Raw genomic sequence first — 26,283 nt, 5'->3', positions numbered from 1 at the left:
CCAGGTGACCCATTTTGGATTTGTGGCATCTGCACAAAAATGTTTGATTTGTTCTGACCTGGCTTTTCTGCCAGAAGGGTCCTAGCTCCCAGCAGGCTGCAGGAGGCTCAGCCACTTTATCAGACCTTTCTTAGGCCTCCCTAGATGGCCCTTGGGGTCTGGGCAGTCCCTAGCTGATGCCAGATCCCAGAGGGCCTGCACACAGCAACCATCTCCCCCACCCTCATTATAATTAAAAATTGGCCCTACACATGCCTTTGTAAGTGGTCAGGACCTCTGTGGCCCAGCCAGAGCAATAGAAATGCAGATTAAATCCTTTTTTGACCCCATTACTTTAAGCTTGTGAGAACTCTGCCCAGACCAAGAACAACTCTCCACCCTTCCCACATTCTTGTGATAGGTTCAAGGAAGAAGTCACATTTTACTCCCCCTTGAATAGTGACCAGCCTTGACCCATGGGAAGGAGTCGATATAACAGAGTCTCTGCAAGTCAGTAAGATAAAGAATCTCCCCAAATGAGAATATGAATAGCCAATTAAAAAATGTTTACTTCATTTCTGAATAGGTAACACATGCACATAGTTCAAACAAAACCCAAAATAGCATAAGAGGTCTGCAGTGGGTCTCACTCCCACCCCTGCCTTCATGCCCTGTTCCCCATCAACCACCACCACTTCCTCACCTCCACAAATACACAGAGGTAGCTACTTGTATTAGTTTCCTTTCTATCATTCTGGAGATCTTCTGGGTAAAAACAGGCAACTGTTTTTAAATAGACCATTTTATTTATTTATTTATTTAAAAAAAATTTTTTTTTCCAACGTTTATTTATTTTTGGGACAGAGAGAGACAGAGCATGAATGGGGGAGGGGCAGAGAGAGAGGGAGACACAGAATCGGAAACAGGCTCCAGGCTCTGAACGATCAGCCCAGAGCCTGACACGGGGCTCAAACTCCCGGACCGCGAGATCGTGACCTGGCTGAAGTCAGACGCTTAACCAACTGCGCCACCCAGGCGCTCCTAAATAGACCATTTTAAAGCCAACATGAACTCCGCACTTACAGCGTGTTAGGCACTTTACAAGTGTTAACTCATTTGGTCCTCACAACGGCCCCAGAGGTAAGCCTTGCACCCACTTGAAAGAAAATAAAACTGAGGCAAAAAGAGGTTAAGGAACTTGCTTGAAGGGCTGAGCCTGGCAGTTCACAGTAGAGGAAATTCAAACAATCATATGAAAAGATGCTCAGCTACCTTAGAGGTTAGGGAACTTAAAATGGAAACACCAACAGCATCTCATTTTTATCCACCTGTGGGCAAACTTTGCAAAAGGTGGGTAACTCCCAGCATGTAGACATGGGGTGTGGCACTCCCATGCCCTGCTGGTGGGAACATGGATTGCTCCAAACTTTGGGGAAAACAAAATGGCAGAATTTATTGGTGTTTACTGTACACACCTTCCAAAATATAAGGCTAGGTGTACACAGGCAGGCATTGCAGCACTGTTTAAGAAGCAAAAATATTCTGAATATTCATCAAGGGGAAAATGGGTAAATTACATTTATAGTAGGAAATACTATGCAGCAATTACATAAAATGAGTTAGATCTATATGTATTGGTTTAAGATGTCCACAATTTCTTTTTTTTTAAAGAGTGAGGTGGGGGATAGGGGCAAAGGGGGAGAGACAGAGAGACAGAGAGAGAGACAGAGACAGAGAGACAGAGACAGAGACAGAGAGAGAATCTTAAGCAGGCTCCATGGTCGGCATGGACCCGTGACCTGAGCTGAAATCAAGAATTGGACACTCGGGGTGCCTGGGTGGCTCAGTCGGTTGAGCATCCGACTTCTGCTCAGGTCACGATCTCGCGGTCCGAGTTTGAGCCCCGCGGCGGACTCTGGGCTGATGGCTCAGAGCCTGGAGCCTGCTTCCGATTCTGTGTCTCCCTCTCTCTCTGCCCCTCCCCCGTTCATGCTCTGTCTGTCTCTGTCCCAAAAATAAAATAAAACGTTAAAAAAAAAAAAAAGAATTGGACACTCAATTGACTGAGCAACCCAGGTGCCCCTCCACAAAAATTTTTGTAAAAAGCAACTTGCTAATAATTTTTATAATAGACATATATTTTTGTATTTGATATTCATTTATATATCTGTATATTTAAAGAAACATCCCTTATATGTGCCTTTGTTTGAATATGTCTATATGAAGATGGAGCAGTGATTCTCAATTTGAGTGATTTTGCCCTCTAGGGGGACACATGGCAATGGCAGAAGACATTTATGTTTGTCACCACTTGGGGATGCTAATGGCATAAATGGTAAACATCCTACCATGCACCCAGGACTGCACCTTGCCCTGCAAAGAATTTTCCAAACCAAAATATAAATGATGTTGAAGTTGAGAGACCCTGGCATAGAGAAAGGAAAAAAAAATGGAAAAACATGAAACTGTTAACAACAAACCTTTCCTTTACTCATCATATGTTTGACTTAGTACAATGTATAGTTATTTTGACCACTAAAAATTATCCTATAAAAGTAAAAAAATAATACTCAGTGAAGGTGTATTGTTTTGGCAAAGCCAGTGAAGAAGCAAGAGTGGAGGAGACTGTTTCCCAAGGAGACATCAGGGAGCAGGGGTGTGAGCAGAGGTGGTGGGAGCTGGAGGCACCAGGGTGTGGGTGGGGATGACTTAGGGACTGGTCCTGACATTGGAGCTCACTTCCATAGTCTGTAGAATCCCAGGGCTTTTGTGGGATGAATAAGGACCTGCAAAAATGTCCTATGATTAGGCATAAACCTTATTTCCATTTCATAGCCTGGAGTCAACCATCTTATAGTCAGGCAGCAGAGAATCGTAACACCTCATAACTGCATTTCTCACTGGTCTGCTGAGAGTTGGGTTAGTGGGTGTTTCTTGGCAAAGAGTGGCCAATGAAGATGGAAAAACTCTGGCTTAAACCACAGGTGAATGAAACAGGATTCTTTGCAGCAGGCCTAATCAGAGCCTTTGGTATGCTAGAATGTGCATCTCCAAGACAGAATTCATCAAATGCAGGACTTCCCAAGTCCTTTTTAACTGACAGCATCTCCTGAGAGTAGGATTTTGTGAATTACACTTTGGGAAATAATGATTTAGTCTAATCAGTTTTACTGATGAGGAAATAGAGGTCAAAAGAAAACGTGACTGGAAGGGCACCCAGGTGGCTCAGTCAGTTAAGCATCCAGCTTCGGCTCAGGTCATGACCTCATGGTTTGTGAATTTGAGCCTTGCTTTGGGCTGTCTGCTGTTATCACGAAGCCCACTTCAGATTCTCTGTCTCTCTCAAAAATAAATAAACTTAAAAAAATAGTATTAATGCTGTTTTTTAAAAAAAGAAAATGTGACTGGCTGAGTTGGCGGGTTCCATTCTGGAACACCTGTCTTCCAGTCCAATGCTTTTTCCTTAGCATTAAACATCTAACCACAGATACAAATTAACTATAGATTCTTGGGGAACATTCCTAAGATTTACAGAATTTTTTTTCCAATTTAATTTGGAAGGGTTGCACTAGAGGTAGGAGAGAAGGGAGTAACACTGGAAACCTTTCAAAGCAAACCCACCTTTAAAGAGGATCAATATGTTTTTGGCCTCAGAATAGAGACCATTTTTTTCTTGGTGGTGGGGACACCACAAAGACCAAACGTGCTCCTGTGAACCTGTGAAGGAATGCTCTACCAACTCCTTTTTTTAAATTCCTCTTTTTTTTTTTAAGTTTAATTAATTAATTAATTAATTTAGAGAGAGAGAATCTCAAGCAGGCTCTAAGCTGACAGCCCCCCACTCCCATGGTGTGGCCTGATCACGTGAAGCCTGAGGTCATGACCTGAGCCGAAATCCAGAGTTGGATGCTTAACTGACTGAGCCACCCAGGCGCCCCTCATTTTGAAAATATAACCTGCACAGGACAGATGGAAATAACTGGGGCTTCATGCCTCCGCAGTTTACCTCAAATTGACCTTACTGGGCCAGAAGAAGCCCTAGAAAGCTGATTCTGTATATTCTGTCCAAGAAGCAAATTGACTAAAATTTACTTGATCCTATTATATGTCAGGCCTCTACAAGGCACTAAGGATTCAAAGATGAATAGAGCATAATTCTTACTCCGAAGGGATTCTCCATCTGAAAGGAAACACAGATATTGCATGGTGCCAGACTGAGATAGGGCCATACTGACAATGTGAATAAAGTCCTAGCAGCTGATGGAGGGCAGTGTTTACAAAGCCTTTTGAATGCCCACCCTTCTTTTTTTTATTACTATTTTTTTATTAAAAAAATTTTTTTAACGTTTATTCATTTTTGAGAGACAGAGAGAGACAGAGCATGAACGGGGAAGGGGCAGAGAGAGGGAGACACAGAATCTGAAGCAGGCCCCAGGCTCTGAGCTGTCAGCACAGAGCCTGACGCGGGGCTCGAACTCATGGACCGCGAGATCATGACCTGAGCTGAAGTCAGACGCTCAACTGACTGAGCCACCCAGGTGCCCCTTCTTTTTTTTTATTAAAATTTTTTTTTATGTTTATTTATTTTTGAGAGATGGACAAGAGTGTGAGCGGGGGAGGAGGAGAGACAGGGGAAGACAAAGAATTGGAAGCAGGCTCCAGCCTCTGTGCTGTCAGCACAGAGCCTGATGTGGGGCTTGAACTCACAAAACGTGAGGTCATGACACAAGCCAAAGTCAAACATTTAACCAACTGAGCCACCCAGGCACCCCAAATGCTCACCCTTCTAAGCAGCTTACACACCTTAGCTTGTGGGCAATGAGAGCTATGGAAGATGTGTTTAGTTTTAAGTAGAGAGCTCTGGCCCAGGTACCTTCAGTGACTTCATTTCCCATTATCAAGTTACCTTCTACCTCCCCCTGTTTTGTTTGGGGCAAATTATGCTCAGAGACTAAGACTGTGTTTACCAATAACTTATTTAACGTAGGTTCACTGAGGGAATTATAATTTATCATATGCCAATAGCACATAGGATGTTCCTTCATAAGCCAGTAAAAAAGTAACATACTTCAAACTAATGATAGGTACGTACACTATTGTTCCAGGCAAAAGGGAGATGAAAGAAATTGTTGAGGTGTGCCTTTCCACAGTGGGTAAAGTCAGTCCTTCCAATTAATAGTTGGGTAGCAGCTGCTAGCTTAGGTTCCACACTGGGGTACCAGTATTGGCAGGAAGGTGGGCTGCTTCGAAAATTATTACTCCAGGGACCATTGAATGGATTGTACCAATGCCTAGTAGTGCCAAGGTAGGAACAGATGCCCCTTAAGACTGCTGCAGGCTTTAATACCATTGCTGACCAAAAGTAGCCTTGCTAGGGCACCAAAAGTGTCTCAAGATCTTCAGAGAACTATTCAGATCAAGAAAGAGTAGCCTTGCCCAAGCTGAACGCTCTCGAGTTGTTGATCAAACCTCTTGGTTTTTAAAGTTTCAAAGTCCGTCACATGATGGACACCACTGCTATTACTATGTTGTCAATGACATAATAGTCCTCTCTACTCCAGTGCGAGAGTTCATTAAGGAAGTCCTAATATCCAACTCCAAAACAAGTTCAAACCACGAACAATTTTGTCCAAAACAAGCTTTTAAAACGTGGATTTGAAATCATAAGTCAGTACACAACAGCCCCCCTTAACCTGTTCCTTGTTTAATAACCTCCCGGTGTCGCCACCCCCTCACTCCACATCACCAAAGGCCTTGGTCCTGGGAGGGGTCCTAAATCTGGCCCTATCCTTCTTCCCCTCCTCGGTCCCACCTCAGGCCTGGACCACATCACCGGCAATGACTTCATCACCTCAGCACCACTGTAACAGGAAATTGATGCTAGGACTGCGGGTAGGTCCTGCCCAAGTTCTTACACACTGGGCCAATGCAACAAGTTCGCGATGGCTCACACTGCCCGGCCAGCCCGCACAACAGTTAACATGGTGGCTTTTAGGAGCCTGCTCCTAAATTTAAATCATTTGAGGTCCAGCAAGTCTCCTGACAGACTCGGGCTTAACAACTTCCACCTAGCAGCCGCTACGTTTACAAAACACACCTAGCAGGAAAGACGCACAGGAACTCCACTGTGGCCTCCCCATTCTATGGACGAGTCCTCAGAGCTCCAGGGGCGCAAAATGAGCTGCCCAACGTTAGTAAAGGGCAAAGCCCCAGGAGCCTACATCTCAAACCGTGAACGCCCCCACGCCTCCCGCGCTGCGCAGCGGCTAGCAGTGAGAACCACGCATGCGCAGACTTTCCCCGTTCCTCCTCCCTGAATGGGGAGGGCTCCAGGACAGAAGGAAGCGGAAGTCTGATACCTGGTGGCGGAGGAAAAGCCCTCCCCTGGAGGTCACGCCTCTCCCCGGAGCCTGTTCCCGGAAGTGCTGCTGTTTGTAGCGGGCGTGATGGCTTCAAGGTTACTTCGTGGAGTTGGATCGCTGGCCGCGCAGGCCCTCAGGGTCCGCGGTCCCAATGGAGTCGCCGCAGTGCGCTCCATGGCATCTGGAGGTACTCGGCCCGCCCGGCGCGTTAGGGAGTGGCGCCGTTGCCCTCCCGGGGTGATGCCAGGGCAGCGAAGCGGGGGTAGGCCGTTCAGCTAGTCGGGGCCCCAGTAACCGCTTCACGGCCCCGAGTGCCTCAGTCTCCGCGGGCATCCTCATGTTATACCTGACCGCCTTTGCTGCCGCTCACCGAACGACCCCCGCTGCGAAAAAATCCTAAACTGTGGTGTCGGGTGACCTTGGGGGACAGGGGTTGCAACGGGGATGTGGAGGGGCTAAGCCGCTCTTCAGGTTTGCGCTCACTTCAAGTTGGATGAACCCCACCCCATTAGGACTCCTGATTTGCTTTTAGAAAAAAATGTGTAGAAAAATTGGCCTCCGTGGTTGAAGGAAGAAAAAGATTACCCTGTGCTTCCGCTTTGGGGGATCATGACAATGGTCCTTAAGGGACAACGTGTATGAGTAGCCTTTAGGAGCTTGTAAACTATATGTAATCATTTATGTATATGCATTTTTTTCTCCTGATAATTCAGACATCACAATTCACGTATTTTCCTTTAGGCGGTGTTCCTACTGATGATGAGCAGGCAACTGGGCTGGAGAGGGAGGTCATGATGGCTGCTCGTAAGGGACTGGTGAGAAACTCCTTTCTGTGTCTTCTTTGGAGCTCATGGTCTTGGATGGGATCAGAGCAGTATCCTCTCTGGTAGCATTTAACATAGGAAACCTGACTTGTGGGAACAGTACCACCAGCCTCTGGAGGGTAGGGATCATTTGGCATAATGGCTTATTCTTTTTCAGGACCCATACAATATGCTAGCCCCAAAAGCAGCTTCAGGCACCAAGGAAGACCCTAATTTAGTGCCATCTATCACTAACAAGCGAATTGTGGGCTGCATCTGTAAGTACCTCACCACTATTTTCTTGTCCATTTGTTTAATATATCCTATACAGGATGTCAGTAATATGTTTCAAGTCTTTTGTGTGTATGTTGTGTGTAAAGGGGATATGTGCGTAAATAAGTTATTCTAAGGGTCCCCTGGTCGTTTCAAGTTTCATTTACCTAAGTAGGTTATCCTTACTGTAAACATATTTAGAACATCAGTAATACCAGCTCATTGGAGATGCAGCATGAAGGAATATTCATCTAGAAAATACTGTACTTCCTCTTGGCCAGATACCATTTTAGGCTCTAGGGATATATACCAGAATGGACTGTGCTTTGGGATTCTACATAGGCAGAGGAACTGTTAGAACCTAATAGTGACTCTGATGTGAGGTCAGTTTACTCATAGATAAACTCAGGGCCTCATTTCATCTGCAAAGTGGGGAAGGAGAGAGCTTGAACTGACCTCTTAAGATGTTAACTGTAACTTTGTGTCTTAGAGGTGTCTGAGGATGAGGCTGGTACTGAAAGTCTCCACTTCTAGGTTGGATGGCCTACAACCACATTTTACCTTTCAGGTGAAGAGGACAATAGTGCTGTCATCTGGTTCTGGCTGCACAAAGGCGAGGCCCAGCGATGCCCTAGCTGTGGAACCCATTACAAGCTGGTGCCCCATCAGTTGGCCCACTGAGCCTTTGCACTAACTTACTCAAAATGTGCTATAAAGTTTCTTCTTTCCAATAAAGACTAGCCATTGCATTGGCTCCTTCTCCCATAGTTGGCTGGTCTTATTTCTATCCAGTGTTTTTGGGGAGGCATGGATTCTTACTTTGGGAATAGCTATCTTTTAATATTAGCTTGCCATCCACCTGCTTGGGTATGCTGAGATTGACAATCCCATAATACAATGATTGGGACCATCTGGTGTGGGGAAAGCATGGGCTATGGAGTCAGGCTGACTCAACTTGTAATACTGGCTGTCATTTAGCTTTCTCACTGGGGGCATGCCCTCTGAGCATAGGTTACATCTGTTAAAAAAAGGAAATACCTTGTGAGATGTTAGAAGTAAGAATAAGCTACATAAAGAGCCTGGCAGATGGCTTACAGTATAAAAATAGGGTGAGCTTGTGACCAGAGTTTTGGGGGCTTTGAGGTCTTGGGATTCAAAACATGGCTCATGGGGATATCATCAGCAAAATCCAGACTATGAGACAATTCCAGAAACCAATAACCAGATTCTTCAAACAAACTGCAATGCTGGGGGTGGGTGGGGGGTGGAAGTAAGGAGAACCATCAAGTGAAATGGATGTGAGGGAGATAACCAAGAACAAAACATGGATCTTGTTTGGATCTTGATTTGAAAAAAATGGCAACTATAAAGAAAACAAATCTAATAAGTTGAACTCTGGATATTTGATATTTAGGGATTTATTAAATTTTAGTTGTGTTAATGGAATTAGCTTTATTTTGTGCATTAGAGATTCGTGTAAGGTTCTTAAGAGTTGAAGTAGGTCTGGGATTAGCTTTAAAACTGGGAAGAAAAGGAAGAGGAGTTTAGGGTATGATTAATCCACTGTAGCCAGGTACAAGAGGGGTCAATGTATGTTTGAACTTTATCATAATACTAAAAAATAGAGATTTTTATAAAAAAATAGAAATTTTAAAAAGTCCAGTTCAGCTACTTTATATTTGTGACATCTTTGTGACAGTTCTTAGAAGCTGTTTGTAAAATGGAGCTGGTACCCTTCCTTTTTGTTGCGATTAACCACAGAGGTGGCTTTAGTTACTTTCTCCACAAAATTGGTTCAGATTAGGTCTTTGAGCTGAACTAATGATGATGGGGAACATTGAAGAGAAAAGCCCTTTCCCCCGGTCTTGCCTTACTTCCTCTTAAAGGTATAGATTAGTCAAAGCTACTGCTTCCATTCTATGCTGTCAGTCATTATCTTTTATTTCCAGGAAATGCCCAGATCATTTGTCTGCCATTCAAGGCCCTTCCCTTTGGGAAGGAGAACACCTAGATAGTCATCTATTAAATTACCCTTACCTCTCTCACCTCAAATGCTGTTTGTAAACAAGAATTTACCAATAACTTTATTGTGAAGATTGCCCTGGTACTGCCACTAAGCCCTTTTGTCTGTCCTGCCTCCTGCATTCCCCCTTCCTTTTCACTGTCTTCCTTTCCAATCAAAACTCTTCTTAAGAGTGAGCTTTTGACTTTCCGTGACATTAATCTAACCTGTCTTCTCTATCCTTCAACTTCTACCCTCCCTCTTCTGTACTTTTTAAAATTGTAGCCAAGTCGGGATGCCTGCGTGGTTCAGTTGGTTAAGTGTCCGATTTCAGCTCAGGTCATGATCTCACAGTTCCTGAGTTCGAGCTCTGTATCGGGCTGTGCTGACAGCTTAGATCCTGCAGCCTGCTTGAGATTCTATTTCTCCCTCTCTCTCTGCCCCTCCCCTGCTTATACTCTGTCTCTCTCAAAAATAAACATTAAAAAAATTATAAAAAAATAAAATTGTAACCAATTCTTGGGGCATCTGGCTGGTTTGTCGGTGGAGCATGTGACTTAACCTCAGGGTTATAAATTCAAGCCCTACATTGGGTGTAGTAGACATTGCTTAAAAAAGTAAAACCTTTTAAAAAATAAAAAAAATTGTAACCAAATCTCCCCTAAAGAAGGAAAAATCCCCAGTACATGTTGGCTGTGGTAGTCAGGATAATGTTTCCCCCAAAGATGTCCATATCCTCGTCCCAGAATCTTGAATGTATTAGGTCATGTAGTAAAAGGTTATTAAGGTTGCAAGTAACCTTACATTTATAACCATAAAAACCTGGTATTTTTTTATCTGACCAGATCATTTTTATCTGACCTTAAAATAGAGTACTCTGAATTATCCAGGTGGGCCCAATAATCAAGGGCGGCAGAATGGAGTCTGAGGGAGATGTGACTATGGGGGGATGGTCAGAGAGATGCAGTACTGTTGGTCTGAAGATGGAAGAAGGGGGCTACAGGGCAAGGAGCGCAGCCTATAGAAGCTGAGAAAGGCAAGAAAATGCTTCTCCCCTAGTCTGCAGAAAGAAATGCAGCTCAGTTGACCCCTGGGTTTCAGTCCAGTGACCCATGTCAGACTTCTATGGAACTGTAAGATGTTTGTGTTGCTTTAAGCCATTAAGTGTGTGATAATTTTATTATGGCAGCAATAGATCAGAAAACTCAACTACTGCCTGGAGTTATTGGGTCTCAAAGTTAGCCGCACATTAGAATCACCTGGGGAACTTTTACAACTCCCAATGCCCAGATCATACCCAGACCATTCAAGCAGAGCGCGTCTGGGAGTGTGATGCAGTCTACAGAACTTTAAAGTTCCCCAGGTAATTCCAGTGTGTAGTCAAGGCAGAGAACCTCTGCTTTGGGCTAACCACGTAACTGTGAGCAACTCTTTTCCTTGCCTCTTGGTAACTGGGAGCTCCAGTGGCAGATAGGAAATAGAGCATCCCCCGCTAGGAGTACCAAACCTTTGCTTTTAGGTAGAAGTGGGCTCCATCTAAACCTCTGGCTATTTAGCAGCTTAGAAATTAGATCCCATCTCCCTTCACTAGGAAAGAATATAAGCCTCACTCCAATGGTATTAATCTGCAAATACAGAATAAAGAACTTGTTTCCTGGAATGATTTGAGTGTAAGTTGCTGATCTGATGCCCCATTATACTTCAGTGTGTATTTTTTTAAAAAGACATTATTTATTTTATTACTCTTTTTAAAGTTTATTTATTTATTTTGAGAGAGTGTGTGAGCAAGGAAGGGGCAGAGAGAGGGGCTGTCAGTGCAGAGCCTGATGCAGGGCTCGAACTCACAAACTCGTGAGATCACGACCTGAGTTGAAACCAAGGTGCCCCAAAGACGTTCTTTTATACACCTATAATATGACCATCAAAATCAGGAAATTACAATTTGTACATTTTTACCATTTAATCTTTAGACCCTATTCAGGGTTTGCTAAATGTGCCTATAAATGTCCTTTATAGATCCAGTTCAGAATCACGTGTTGCCTTTAGTTGCCCTGTCCCTTTAATCTCCTCCCCTCTGGAACGGTTCCTGCCTCTCCCTAACTCTTGTGACCTTGACACTTCTGAAAATTACACCAACAACTCGGGTTGGTCTGATGTTTCCCCACGATTGGATTCAGGTTCTGTGTCTTGGGTACGAGCACTGCAGAGGTGATGCTGCACTCTTGCTAGGCATATGATGTCACCTTGTCCCACTGCTGACAGGGTTTACTTTGGTCGCCTAGAGTCTGCCAGACTTCTCCACTGTGCAGTTGCTCCTTAATTATTAATAAGTATCTTATGGAGTAATACTTGGAGATGTCAATAACTTGCTCCTCACCAAAACTTTGGTTAATTTATATCAGCTTTAGTATATACAGTGGATTGTAATTCATAACTATTGTTTAGCTTCTGATGTTTCATTCATTCCACATTTGGCTGGTAGGAGCTTCTTCAAGTTAGCTCCTGTGGCCTTTTGACATATCCTGTCATTTTCTGAGCACTTCTTTTATTTTCTGGCACAAAATGTTCCAGGCTGACCTTCCAGGCTGTTTATAAACTCATGAGGTAGGTACTATTATTATCACCCCCATATTAGAGATAGCGAACCCTAGGAAGAGGATTACTTAGCTAGCTAGTCATGGTGGCAGAACTGAGTCCAGAACACTTAGCTTGAGCCTGAGCTCTTTCCCTGCCCTTTTGAAGTAATTTTAGATTTACAGAGAGATTGCACAGAGTTCCTATTTACCCTTCACCCACTTTCCCCTAATGTTAACATAGCATGATGACTAAAACCAGGAAATTCACACTGATACAGTGCTATTTACTAATTTTGCCTGCTTTCCCAGAAAGGTCCTTGTCCAATCCAGGACCTCGCAATGCATTTTGCTGTCATACCTCAGTCTTCCTTCAATCTGTGACAGTTCCTGTCTTTCATAACCTGTCACTTTTGAACAAGGGAACTGGTCCATTAATTTGTAGAATGCCCTCAGTTTGGGTTTGCCTGTGTTCCTGGCTAGATTGAGGTTATGTGGGAATACCAAATGTGACACTGAACCCTTAGTGCATCATATCAAGACACAGTGACTAGGGGCACCTGGGTGGCTCAGTCGGTTAAGCATCTGATTTCAGTTCAGGTCATAATCTTGTCAATTGTGGGTTCCAGCCCTGCATCTGGCCTGAAGGCAACTTCAGATTCTGTGTCTACCTCTCTCTCTGCCCTTCCCCTGCTCGCGTGCTCTCTCTCTCAAAAATAAACATAAAAAAATTTTTTTTTAATCAACAAAAAGGGGCATCTGGATGGCTCAGTCAGTTAAGCATACGACTTCAGCTCAGGTCATGATCTCATGGCTTGTGAGTTTGAGCCCCGTGTTGGGCACTGTGCTGACAGCTCAGCCTGGAGCCTGCTTCGGATTGTGTCTCCTCTCTCTGCCCCTCCACTGCTTGTGGTCTCTCTCTCTCTCTCTCTCTCTCAAAAATAAATAAGCATTAAAAAATAAATTTAAAAAAAGAGACAATGACTAAATACCGGGGATACAAATTTGATCATTGGTTTAAGGTGGTATCTACTAGGTTTCTCCATTATAAAGTTATTATTTTTCTTTTTGTAATTACTAGTTTTCTTGAGTGGGGGGAGATAACTTTGAAGCAATGCAAATGTCCTTTTACTCACTAATTTTTAAAATTTTTTTAATGTTTATTTTTGAGAGAGAGAGAGAGCACAAGTGGAGGAGGGGCAGAGAGAGGGAGACACAATCTGAAGCAGGCTCTAGGCTCTGAGCTGTCAGCAGAGCCCAACCCAGGGATCGAACCCATGAACCATGAGACTATGACCTGAGCTGAAGTCCAGCACTTAACCAACTGAGCCACCCAGACACCCCTTCTGCTCACTAATTTTTGCATCTATTTTTACAGACAGCAATTAGTACTGTGGTTTGCCTATGGTGATTTCCATTTTCCAGTATTCCTTCTATATAAATTGAACTACTGTAAGGAAGAACTGTTCCTTCTCCTCCATGTATACATCTATTCAATTATTAATATCAGAGTGGACTCTGATATTTTATTGTATGGATGGTTTATAATCCACAGATTTGATTACTGGGTGCTCTTTTCAAGCTGATTTCTGTGTCCCTAAGACAATAAGCCCCCTTTGTTTTTGGAGCACTTCCTCACCTTTAAAAAACATTTTTTTCTTTAATGTTTATTTATTTTTGAGAGCAAGAGAGCGCGAGCAAGGTAGGGGCAGAGAGAGGGAAGCACAGAATCTGAAGCAGGCTCCAGGCTCTGAGCTGTCAGCATAGAGCCCGATGCGGAGCTCAAACCTAGGAACTGTGAGATCATGACCTGAGCTGAAGTCGGAAGCTTACCTGACTGAGCCATCCAGGTACCCCGGAGCACTTCCTTATTTTATGGTACCACAAGATATTCCAGGCTCATTTTATACTCTCTGCCCTAGATCTGGAATTCCTCCAGGGAGCTCTGGTTCCTTTTATTAGAGAGTGGTATTCAGAAGCCCCAATCTGGACCCTATAAGTGCTTGCTGCTACTGGGGTGTCACTGTGTCCAAGGCCTCCAAGCAGACAGGGCTGGGAAATGCATATATTCTAACCCTAGCATTCACACACTGATGCCTATTTATTTCAGCATCTATCGGTATGTATATTAGAAACCAAGAATCCAAACCTCCAGTCCAACACCACAAAGTTCTTTCTAGCCTTACCACCTTTTTGCCTGTAGCTTTTCTCCGACAGTGGAAAACCTGACTTGCCCAGAGCTCTGTAACCACACCATCCCTGCTGGAAGATGGAGTGGGGAAGATGTTACATTATGCTTGGCCTTAGAGGATGGGATTTGGACAGACATGAGGGAAAGTCATTCCCAGCAGAGAGTGGAAGCTGGAGGGCAGAACAGGGCATGATGATGTATGAACCTAAAAGAGGAAAGAAACAGATCCCAAAGGGCCTGAATTTAATGCAACATGTGGTTCATGAAGGGGATTTTGCCAGAGACCTATCTGTTTGGTTTCATTCCACTAGGCAGTGGAGAACGGCCTGACATTTTGGACTAGGAAGTGGCAGAACCAAGGGTACATGGGCCTGAGATCCAAGAGCAAATAGACTGGGTACAGAGGAGAATGAAGCTACTGCTATGCAATAGGGTGGTGGAGACCATCATAGTAAAGGAATAGCAGGTAGGAAGGCACTACAAAAGAACCAACAGAATGTGGTAATTGACAGAATGCAGAAGAGGTAAGAGGTAAGGAAAAGAGAGGAGTAAAGTAATAACGCTCCAAACCTGTGTAGTTTGGAGAAAGAGGTACCACGAACACAACCCCAAACAAAGGATTCTTTGTGAATTATTTCTCCTTTGAGGGCAGGTACAGGCTTAACTACTCTGTGACCACAAAGCCTTATGAAACTCCCTGTGAAGATAGGCCTCAGTCAGCTCTCCCCTCTTACCTGATCTCAGCTCTCAGCCCTCTCTCAGCCCCACAAACTCCAAATGCCTTCAACACATGGCTATGACAACCATCCTTCCGTGGCTGGCTGTCCATCACCAGGATACAGCTAAATACCTTCTCAAGGCCTTCCACATGACGGCCCCAACCTCCCTTTTTGGTTTTCTTGCATTATAGCCAGAGGAGGCCACTTATTCTTCCCTGCTGACTTGGCATCACTGGGGTCCAGGACCTCGGGTCTCAAGCCACACTGGTTTCAGGCATCCCTTTGAGCTCTTACTTCAACCTGGGACACCCTCCCCTACCTGGCTGACCCCTCCTGAACCCATGCAAGTCAGCCTACCCCACCTGCTGGATTAGATGCCCTTCTTTCTGGCCCTCACAATGCTACCAAAATGGCCAGTTAATCATCTTCCCCTGACCCATATGGTTTTGGGGGCAAAGACATGGCCCCAAACCTGTGGCACCCTTCTGGACATACTGCAGGTGTTCAGATCCCTGATGAAGGAAGGAAAGGGCAGACAGTCTCTGAACTCTCATTCCTCACTGTACCCCCTTTTTCCTCAGCTTTTTCCTTCAGAGCTCAGATTATCAACACAGCCTTCTTCACCTCCCCCAACACTCTCTTTCCAGGAGGCCTGCCCTGAGCCTGCATCACTGTTGGGTCTGTCAGCCTCAGCCATATCTGAGCTGACCAGCAGAGGTGCCCAAACAGAATGGGCAGGGCGTAGACACACTGAGCACCAGCCCCACCTGCCATGAGTCTTATCCAGGAATAAGGCTGAGGAAGGCAGCCTTGTGCTCTGCTTCCAAGTTCTCTGCTTCTCTGGGTGGATTGTGGCAAGTGGGTAATGAGGTTGGGGAATTCTATAACCAGGTTGAGGGCCCGGCCTCCTGGGGCCTCGCGTGCCACGTTGCCCCGCCAACCACTGAAACCCTCAGGCTTCTGAGCTAGAGCCAATAACATGCTGCCTTCTTGATGGTCCTTTCTCTCAAAGTACCCAGACACAGATAAGCGAACAACACAAAGAACCACAAGAAAACAGACACGGACTAGGCCTTTCCATAATTATTACTATAATGATTTACAAAAAAATTTTCAGGCAACTGTGTTAAATTATTATACATATCTGGGAGAGGGAGGTGGGGGTCCTGGCCACAGGGTCAATGAAAACCTCTTTCGTGGAAGAGATGGGAAAAGGAAATGTGCCCCCCTCACTCCCTCTAGGTCTGACTCCTGATTAAGTGGCTTCCTCTCAACAAATGAAGACCATTAACCCTTTCCCATCCAGGTACTAAGGTAAAGGAGAGGGTCAATGAAGTGTCAATGAAGTGCTTTGAAGGGAGACCACCAATAAACTGTGGCCGCCTGAACCCCATGATCCTCTGCCCTGGCTCCGAAGGGTCTGATCCTGGGCCAGACCCCTTGGCTGGGGATGGATGGAAGACAGCCCAGTCCTCAGCCTACACCAAGGCATCCACCCAGGAAGACAGGAGGACTGAATGTGATAGGATAAGGGATGCCTAAATGTGGCATGAGAAGCAGGGATGCACCAGCCGGGAGCTGCTGGCCACTCCTCCCCCACCCCACTCCCCAAGGCTAGGTACACAGGCATCCAGGCACTCTGGCTCAGGGAGGGATCCTGTCAAAGGAAATGGGGTATTGGGTATCTGGCCTTGGAGCTCAGGGATACAGCCTGAGGGTCAGAGCAAGGCCCTGCCAAGGGGGACCCTTGGAACAATCCAAAGCTGGGCTTCTCAACTTTAATATTCATTCCAGCTCCTGACTCCCATCCATGCAGCTAAATGTTACCATGTATGTGTGAGTGCGTGCGTGTGTGCGTGTGTGTGTGTGTGTGCAGGGGAGGGCTGCAGGGGGAGGGCTGCAGGGAAGCGCAGCTGCCCCACCTGCCCAGGGTTCAGGGCATGCAGGGGACCCTAGGCCTAGGATGTGAGCCCAGACCAGAAAGGGTTAAGGGCTCTGACTCGCCTTTCCTCCTACTCTCCCAACATGCTACACCTCCTTGGGCACTAGAAGGTTTTACGATGAATAGCACGGGAGCCATCCTCTTCATACTCCTTTTTGGACACCCACATCTTCTTAAAAGTGTCCAGCGAGGCCAAGATGGAGCCACTGTGAAGAGGGAGGGATAGACTCTTGTGGACCTAAAGGCTGGGCCATCGGCCTCTTGTGGGCACTCAGAGCTCCATTTCGTGTACCTGGGAGGTAATTCCACCCACCTCCACCTGGCCTGGGCCAATGGTCTCCTCCCAGAGCCCTCCCCGTGAACCCCACCTCACCCGATCCATGTGGAGTACAGCCGTTCCTGAGGGGCCGAGATCTAGAGGGAACAAGCAGTAATGTAACTGTCCGTTCCCCACCTCAGCCCTGGGAGCCTTTCCCCCAGGGCCCAAGGCCAGATAGCAAGTGCATCAGCTGGGAGTAGTGGGAGCAGCCCAACAGGGCAAGGGAGGAGGCTGGGTAGAGCTGGGAGAGGGTGTCTAGAGGTGGCATTTGACCTTTCCTCACCCAGTCAAGGTTGCCCAGTATCCCCATGCCCCATGGGGTTCCCTGAAACCTCACCTTGATTTTGACATCCTTTGGGGCAAGCTTCTTCACTTCACTTAGCAATCGGTCACCGAAGCCTGTGAACACAAGGCTGGCTGAGCCCAGAGTCCACATCTGAACCCCCTTGCCACTAGCACCTCCATCTCCAACCTCTGGCGGCCCCAGCTGCTGTCGCCCCTCTTTCGGTGGTTCTTTCCAGGATCAAGGATGGGGGTGAGTCACCCCAAGGAAGAAAAGAGTCAGCACCATGCCTAAGGTGGGCCCAGCTTCCTCAGAGAGGTAGCATGAGAGGGAACCCTAAGTCACATAGCTAGGCCTGGCTGCTGAGCTCTTATGCTCTTCCTCACCCAACACTCCAGCAGCCCAAATCTACCCAAAGCAAAGTCAAAGGCAAATGACAAATCAGGAGAAAATGTCTACTATTTCTATCTATCACAGAGGCAAAGATCACACACAGTATTGGGAGGGTGCCGGGGGACTCTCCTCTGTAACTAGTGGGAGCATAAGTGGCACTCGGGGGTGGGGAGAGTTTGGCAGTATCTACTAGATAACAAGTACATATGCCCACCCTCTGACTCAGCAATTCTCCTAGGACTTCTCCTTTAGGGATATTCTTATTACATGAAATGACAGCATATGAGGTTATCAGGTGTAGCACCTCTGTGATTAGAAATGACTGCAACGAACTCACAGGCCACCAGCAGGTCAACGGGTAAATGGCACATCCATTCAGTGATCTATCACATGGCCATATGAAAGAACTCACATGGACAGGGAAAGATCTTCCAGATAGGGGGCTACATGAAAAATACATGGTGCACAACTTGTAGAGCATGTTGTGATGGGTATAAAAGCGGGAGCAAGGGGAAATGAACATTTGCTTACATATGCACAGTGCTGCTGAGCACATAGTTGAGAAACTAATAACTCCCAGGGGACGGAACAGGGTGACCAAGACAGTGTGAAAAGGGAGACTTCATCGCACACATTTTAGATCTTATGCACACTTAGCACCTATTTACAAAGTAAATAAAAGTTAACTTTAAGTCTTTCTCTTAAAAAAATAAATGCTTGGGGCATCTGGGTGGCTCAGTCGGTTAAGCATCTGACTTTGGCTCAGGTCATGATCTCATGGTTTGTGGGTTTGAGCCCCAAATCGGGCTCTGTGCTAACAGCTCAGAGCCTGGAGCCTGCTTCGGATTCTGTGTTTCCCTCTCTCCCTGCCCCACCCCCCTCAAAAACAAACATTAAAATAAACAAACAAACAAATAAATAAATGCTAACTGAGCACCAAAAAGCCAACAGAAAATGGGCCACGTCCCAGGTTCTAGGGAGTGGGGTGCAGTTTAAGTCTTAATCACCAGCTCCCAAATGGTGGTACCTTTGAAAAGTGTGGAGCCACCCGAAAGCACGATGTTGGCGAACAGTGTCCGGCGAAGGTCCATGTCAGACTTGTGAATGGCAAAGGCTAGCACCTCATGGAGCCCCTCACTCTCATCACCTACCAGGTCTGGCTGGAACAGCAGCTCAGGGGCCCGGAACCGCGCTGGCCCCACCTTTGGAACACAAGATTGAGGGGGACAGGCCCCTTCTTCCTCCAAATGCCAGCATCACCGCTGCCACCCAGGGCCAGACCTGGCAACTTACATCGAGCATGCTGCCATCTGGCAAGGTGTACTGCACCTTCTCTGTCTCCAGAGCCTCATCCTTCTGAGGGTTGATGGAGAGGTAACAGGCTCGCTGCGGTGGGCAGGGGACAACGCTCAGAAGGCTGCAACCGGGAAACCCACACCCAGGGCTCAACCTCACACCTTGGTGCCACCACTGCCCATTGCCCCACCCAGCCTGCCTCTTCACCCTCCTGCCCTCTGTCACCTCTTTGATGGTCCGGACAACCTCAAACTCAGCTGAGGTGTGAAAGTCAACTCCTTCCTTGCGCAGCAGTAGCCGGAGATAGCGGGAGACATCACGACCAGCAATGTCCACCCGCATGATGGAGTGCGGCATGGCAAAGCCCTCGTAGATGGGGACAGCATGAGTGACCCCGTCCCCTGAGTCTAAAACCACTCCCGTCGTGCGTCCTGTTGCATACCTGTCACCAGGTCAGCATCCCTTCACCTCAGCCACTGAGGCATGGGGACCTCCTCACCCCTGGAAGGGACCCTGGGACATTTGCATTATCTGGTCTGAAAAAGGGACATGAGGAACTCCCTAAAGGAACAGTTACCACGGGGCTGTTTCTACAGGGAAGTCAGACATGAGCAGGAGGATGGCCACAGGGAGGATGGGGACTCAGGGGACCCTAGGGCTTAGGGAGCACTCACAGGCTGAGCACAGCCTGCATGGAGATAAACAGGGCTGGCACGTTGAAGGTCTCAAAGAACACCTCTGCTGCCTTCTCCCGGTTCTTACTCGGGTTCAGTGGAGCCTCCGTTAGGAGAACAGGATGCTACAAGAGATGGCAGGGTTTAGGCATGAGCAAAGACAACATGCTAGGCTCTAAAAGGATCTTTTAGAGAGCCAAACACCCTCCCATGAGCACATGCAGCTGTAGCCTGCTATCCTTCCCAAGAGCACTATCCCATTATCTGCCATCAGTTATTCTTCCAAAGATCCAGCTCCCTCCGGAAAACTCGACTTGGCAGCCAGTGACTCTGTGTACCCACATACACAAAATGAAGTGGCAACAGGCCCTAATAACATGCAGAGGAAGCGTGGAAACCCAACCAGAAAGGAAACAGAGCAGTGAGAGGGCACAGGTGAGAAAATGTGGTGCCTGGTGGGAGGGGCTGGCTGCCACACCTCCTCGGAGAAAGTCTGCAGCTGATCCTTGGAGTAGACGTACTGCCAGATGCGCTCCATGTCGTTCCAGTCTCGCACCACGCCGTGCTCCATGGGGTAGCGGATGGCCAGCAGCCCCCGGTGCTCCTGCGGAGGAGGGTGGGAAGGCCAGCTGGAGCACCAGGCTGCTCTCCAGCAACTGCTTTCTGCTTTTCTGGAAGCTGCCCTTTCATCTGCCCTGAAGAGAACCACTACTGCTGACTGGGTGTCCTCATGCCCAGTGGTGGGGTCCTAAACCCAGTACAGGCTCATTTGTCCAGCAGCAGCTTCTCAGGCCCTCAGAGTCCAGCCAGCTTCAATGGGCAGGGGAGAGAGAGGGTGGTGATATGCTCCCTCCCATCCTAGTCCTCACCTTCCTCCCCTGGCTGTGCTTCTTGGGCTTCTCTACTCACTGCCAATATGTTCTCTCCTCTTCTCTCCTCACACACTGCCCAGCTTCCTTCCCCACCACCAGGAGCTGCCTCATGGCCAATCCCATGCTGTCCTGTCCTGTGGTTGCCTGTTGCCTACCGTTCCTCCCAGCTCTGGAGCCACTGCTCACATCTTCCGCACAGACCTGCCCTTCAGTGTCCTCCCTTCCTACCAAACGTGCCCCTTCTCACCAAACACCACCTGACCTCTCTCGTCCATAGGCATGGCTCCTTCTGACCCCATCTCCTGAGAGCCCTTTATCTGTACCCTTGGCTAAGGCACACCCCTACCCCCCCAACCATGTTCTCCAGTGCCTAAACTCCTAAACTACACTTGCTTCCTCCTGTTGGGGCCTCAACTGGCCATGCAGTACTTAGACAAGTCACCCCAGATGGAGAGTAAGAGGTGATCCCACAGTTCTTGTTTCTATCGGTCATCAAATCTGAGTGATCCAGACTCTTAGATCACTTTTCTTTTTAAGCAGGTTCCATGCCTAACACGGGGCTCAAACTCATGATTCTGAGATCAAGAGTCAGATGCTCTACTGACTGAGCCAGCCAGGTGTCCCTTAATTCACTTTTTAATCAATTCTTTCCTCTATAGCTTCCAAATTACTTCCACAAAACAGGGCGTTAAGTAGTCTGTTCCCCCATACAGAAACCATCGTGCCATTTCATAGTACTTCCAAGATGGAGCCTTGAGAGCCCAGGAAGACGCTTGGCAGATGGCCCCAGAGAACAGATGCCCTTTTGGGAGGTACAGCTCTGATCACCAGCCAATGCTCCCAGGACTGTGAAGGCCCCAAACCCAGGCAAAGGCAGGCTCCACAGGTGTTACCTCTGCTTTTGGTCCAATGAAGAGGTCCCCCTCCAGGGCTCCAGCCATCACTCGCATGTGCTTAGGGCGCCCAACACTGCAAGGACAGGTAGAGTCACCAAGGTGGGCAGGGGGCATGGATGAGTCCATGTCCAGGAAAACCAAAGTCTAACTCCTGTGGTCAAAAGGGTAACTACTCTAAAGTATCCAGAGGTGGCCATGTGGCAAAGGCCAGAACCTAGGCCTAAGGGACACAGGCCTAGAGACCAGACCTTGGCAGGATGGTATGCTCAGGGTCAGGAGAAAAGGTATCTTTTTCCCACTCCTCCCTCCCAGATAGGGCTGAGAGCTCTGGAATCTCAGCCCTTCATGGTCCAGCCCTGGCAGTGGGTCAGCTTCAGCAGCCATAATGACTCAGCCCACACTCTTGATTTCAGGAGGGCAGGGCTGCTGCCACTGTCTGCAGACCAAGGTCCCAGGAAGTTGGGTCATGGCTCCCTTGTTCACCCCTCTCTGTCATTTGATCCTGCCCCTTCCCACTGCCAGGGCTTCCAGAATAAAGAGTCAGTTCTTGGAAGACTAGATAAGCTACAATTCCAAAATTTGACCCAAGTTGCCTTTTAATTGTACACAGGTAGAATTCAGAAAGGAAAGCTGAAGCCCTACTGGGTGCTCCAAGCTGGCCCTGCCCCTGACCAGGCCTGGGGTTCTCAGTATAGCCAGCCACTTTGGGGGCCTCAGGATCCCCCCTGCCCTACCGCCTCCGCTTAGGCCAATCCCTCTATAACCTCCGGGATTTGAGAAGATTCCCACTGAGGAAAACTTCCCAATGCACTAGAGTGGCTGAAGGAGCACTCCCAGGTTTCTTCCATGCTTTCACCTCCCTCTTACCCCTGCCACCACTTGCTCCATTCAGGGAAAGACTCCCCTTGATGGAATCAATTATTTTCTCCAGTTGGAAAATAAACAAGCCCTGGAAAAAACATTTCCTGGGAGCAAGGAGTGGCTTTGCATTAACTCCCCACTCTTTTTCCTCTGAGGTTAGGTCCTTCTCCCAGAGATGTCACCCTTCCATTCTTGCTGCTGCTACCACACCCTGTTCCCCAGGGAATGCTGGTAGCTTCTCCTCCCTCCCTGGCTCAAGGAGGGACCAAAATCAGACTTCAAAGAAGAGGAAGCCCAGAGCACTTCTCTTGTCCTTCCAGAGCCCTTAACACCACTGGCCTCACAAACACAAAACAAAGGGTGTTTTCCCTTATATGTGGGGGCAAGAGTTGGTCTCAAAAAGAGCTGTGACACAGACCCAGTTTTCTTCCTGGAATCCAACAAAAAGGTTAGGGCTGCTGCCTGAGCAACACTTACTAGTTTGGGAAACAGTATTTGGGAATCTGGTCTCCTGCAAAGCCAGCCTTGATCACCCCTGAACCCTGAAAGGAAAAACAATGTTTAGCTCCTGATGTGCTCCTCCAGATGAAGGCAGTGCCCTGCAGTAGAGCTGGCTGTCCAGATCATGGCAGCCTGGGGAGCAAGTCTGAGACCCACCAAGAGGGCATGATCATTTACAAGTACTCCAGTGATTCACAACTAGGGGGTGACTTTGCACCCCTTCCCCCCAATTTAACAATGTCTGGAGACTGGGGAGGAGAGAGAAAGGGGTAGGTACTACTGGCATCTAGTGGGTAGAGGCCAGGGGTGCTGTCAAACATCCTACAATACACAGGTCAGCCCTTCACACCAAGAATAATCTAGCCCAGAATGTCAACAGTGCAGAGACTGAGAAACCATGAAGTACATGCTCCTCTGCATACTCTAGGGCCAGCTCCAGACAGGAGGAATCCAAAGTGGCACAAGCTACTCCTAAAAGTCGGCTAGAAGCAACCTCTAAATGTAGTTTTTCTCAATAGCCCCTGGTCATCCCCACCCCAACAGCCATGGACCACATACAGGACCCACCCGGCAAGATCATTGTGTATACAACAACTGGCACCTCCCCTCAAGTGTCTTCTCCAAAGACTACAGGTGAATTTGGTCCTGCCACTGCTCCAGCACGGAAACTGGACTTACGCTCTTAAAGGGAACCGGACATCCAGAAACCTCCCACCTAATGAAGGAATCAGCCTCTCAACCCTACTTCCCACAGATCTCCATTACAACCTTCAGGGTCTGCAGTGCAGAAATAAACATTTTCATGTTACAGAGGAGGGGCTGGAAACCCAGAGGGACCAAGCAGGTTGCCCTCTGAACTCCTAAGCTTGTTGGTTAGCCTAAGTGAATTATTTGCCCACCAAGAAAGGAAGTGGCCTAGTCTATCCTGTAGCCTGCTGGATGGAACCCCCAAGCCTAGTTCTAGCCTTCTTATTAAACACCCCCTGCTATGAATCAAGGAGCCCACGTGGGTACTCCAAAAAAGACAGCCATTCAGGATTACATGGGGGTCATGTGGGAGGGAGACACATCCCAGAAAGAGGAGTGAGTCATTATAAAAAACTCCAAGGCTCACACAGCAGAGGCAGATACCGAGCTAGAGGCAGATCCATCTATCCCTGTCCTTCATTTTCTTCCCATGGATCAGACAGTTCTGAGGCCAGAAATCCTTAGAGGGCAGCTGAAAACATGCTGAGCCCCAGTGCTGAAGGACAAGGTCACAAGGAAGCGAGGCAACTTTTCTCTGAAGCTTCCAAACCATTATCCCAAACTGCTTTGGGTCCTAGAAAGAGTGGTCCTGAATTCTCCACTGCCCTGCTAGCTGTGGAATTTCTGCTCAGCACAGAGCAGTGAGCACTTAAGGAGAGGGTCAAAGTAGCCAAGTGGCCAACCAGGTGATGGTGGATATATGGTTGGCAGAGCTTAACCAGTATTTTTTTTTTTTTTCTTCTTTCCAGTCTCAGGAAAAGAGGGCCTGTCCACTCTGGAGGTCCTGCTTAGAATTGCAGCCCCTTGGGAAGTGCTGTTGTAGAGGTCACCAGGCCAACCCTCTCTGAAAGATCAGTCCAGCACTCTGCAAAAGGGCAAATGCCTTCCCTCCTCCTCCACTAAAAGGGGCAGCCAGAGCCCGAGAAGGGGGTAAAGTGGTTGGGGTCCTAAACTAACCTAACCTAACTAGGGGCCCTCATCTCAACCAAGAAGGGTCCAGGTGCCTCCCTGGGCCTGACACAGGTGCACTGGCTGGGCCGCTCGACTGTCACTCCAGCACTCCCCACGATGACCACAAGTAGCCAGACAGATGGGTCCCATGCCTCTCCAGTACGTCCCCACTGGGCTCGGGGAGGATTCGGGCAAGGGCTCCACGGCGCCGGTGGAGGGACTGGCCCCATGGCCCTAGCTACAGAGCCAGGTGAACAGGAGAGCCCCAGGAGTGGGTGTCTGGCGGGCATCGCTCGGAGGACTAGCGGAGACGGGCGGGGGGAGGGGGTCCTCCTGGCGCCGCCGCGTGCACCCCCGGGGGCGGGACTCCCGCCCTCCCCCCGACTGCCGGGCCTCACGTTATCGATGACCACGGGCTGGTTGGCGATTATGTCGTAGGACTCCATGGCCGGGCCGGGCCGGCCCTGCCCAGCAGGGGGCCTGCAGGAGGGACAGGCGGGCGGGAGGGCGGGCGGGCGGACCTAAACGACGGCAGCTCCAAACCCGGTGCCGCGCCCCTCCCACCTAGCGCGCGCAGCCTACGCCAGCCCCGCGGGGCTTGCTGGAGGGCGGGCCCCCCAGCCAATCACCGCTCCCACTTGGGCGGATTGACGGTGGACGCCCGGGGCCGGTTGCGGGCAAAGGGGAGGGGCCTCCGGGTGCTGACCAGCCAATTGAGGCCGCCCGGAAGTACTGCCGGGGCGCTTCTAAGGTAGGCTGCGCCGTGGGGGGAGGGGGTGGAATGATGTCAGGGCTCGCTTTTAAAGGGGACCTGGGCAGAGTCCAGGGGCTGAGTGTCGCCTGTCCGGGAAGACTTCGTTTCCGAGCGGCAGCACATAAGACCATGCTACTTCGTGAACGCGTGGCCCTTGAGGAGGCCGGCCCTAAGTATTTTACCCAAAGCATTTCTTTACTGAGCACTGAGGAAGATCCTTTTCCGTGTAAAATTTAAAATTCTGACATTACTCGAACACCTGCTATGTGTTTGCGGAGCACTTCCACTTATGTTACACAGATTATATTAAATCCTTACAGTAACTCTATCAGATAGCTGCATTCTTATTCCCATTTTGCAGATGTGGGAACCGAGGGGCCTCACACTTCTGTGACTAGCCGGGGGCTATCCAGCTAGCGACAGCTGGGGTCTGCACTTCGGCAGCCTCCAGACCCACTGGGGTCTACTGCTGCAACTGTGCAAGGTATCCTAAATTCATTTACTAAACTGAGCCATAGTTATTTGCCTCTACTGCTACCTTTCCCACTAAACTGTGAGATTAAATTTGGTAAAAGTGAAGACAGCATCACTGAAGACAGGAAAGTGCAGAAATCACATTTTAATGAATTATTACAATGTGGACACTCTTGTATAGCCATAGTGGGGTTTAAGAAACAGCGTGACTAGCTACCGCCTCTCTCAGTCGCTGCCCGGCTGCTCCTTCGAGGTGACTTTTTCTGAATTCTAACACCAAAGGTTAGTTTTGCCTATTTAGGAACTTTATGCAAATGTAACCATAGATATGTATTCATAAAATGAGTCAGTGTGCAACCGGTAAAAATAATGAGGAAGTTTTATATAATTTGATATGAAACACATCAGCACACCGGGC

The 26,283-nt window shown here is 48.0% G+C and overlaps 2 protein-coding genes across 2 annotated transcripts; one reads left to right on the top strand and one right to left on the bottom strand.

Annotated features, from left to right (window-relative positions):
• The first annotated feature begins 6,369 nt into the window (after positions 1-6,369).
• LOC122496756 (cytochrome c oxidase subunit 5B, mitochondrial) lies at positions 6,370-8,184 on the top strand. Its single transcript, XM_043603239.1, has 4 exons — positions 6,370-6,528; positions 7,083-7,156; positions 7,323-7,422; positions 7,986-8,184. The coding sequence occupies exons 1-4, from the start codon at positions 6,426-6,428 to the stop codon at positions 8,096-8,098; spliced, it is 390 nt and encodes a 129-aa protein (XP_043459174.1). The 5' UTR covers positions 6,370-6,425; the 3' UTR covers positions 8,099-8,184.
• Positions 8,185-15,970: 7,786 nt separating this feature from the next.
• Positions 15,971-25,334, bottom strand: ACTR1B (actin related protein 1B). The gene is made up of 11 exons (XM_043603234.1): positions 25,036-25,334; positions 22,916-22,980; positions 21,575-21,650; positions 20,288-20,413; positions 19,810-19,934; positions 19,361-19,577; positions 19,133-19,225; positions 18,867-19,041; positions 17,501-17,562; positions 17,218-17,258; positions 15,971-17,050 (listed from the first exon to the last, which is right to left on the bottom strand). The coding sequence occupies exons 1-11, from the start codon at positions 25,081-25,083 to the stop codon at positions 16,948-16,950; spliced, it is 1,131 nt and encodes a 376-aa protein (XP_043459169.1). The 5' UTR covers positions 25,084-25,334; the 3' UTR covers positions 15,971-16,947.
• Positions 25,335-26,283: the final 949 nt, after the last annotated feature.

Source organism: Prionailurus bengalensis, chromosome A3 (genome assembly GCF_016509475.1).
Source record: "Prionailurus bengalensis isolate Pbe53 chromosome A3, Fcat_Pben_1.1_paternal_pri, whole genome shotgun sequence".
NCBI classification, from domain to species: domain Eukaryota; kingdom Metazoa; phylum Chordata; class Mammalia; order Carnivora; family Felidae; genus Prionailurus; species Prionailurus bengalensis.
Note: the sequence above shows the minus strand (reverse complement) of the source record. Positions and strands in the feature narration are given on the sequence as shown.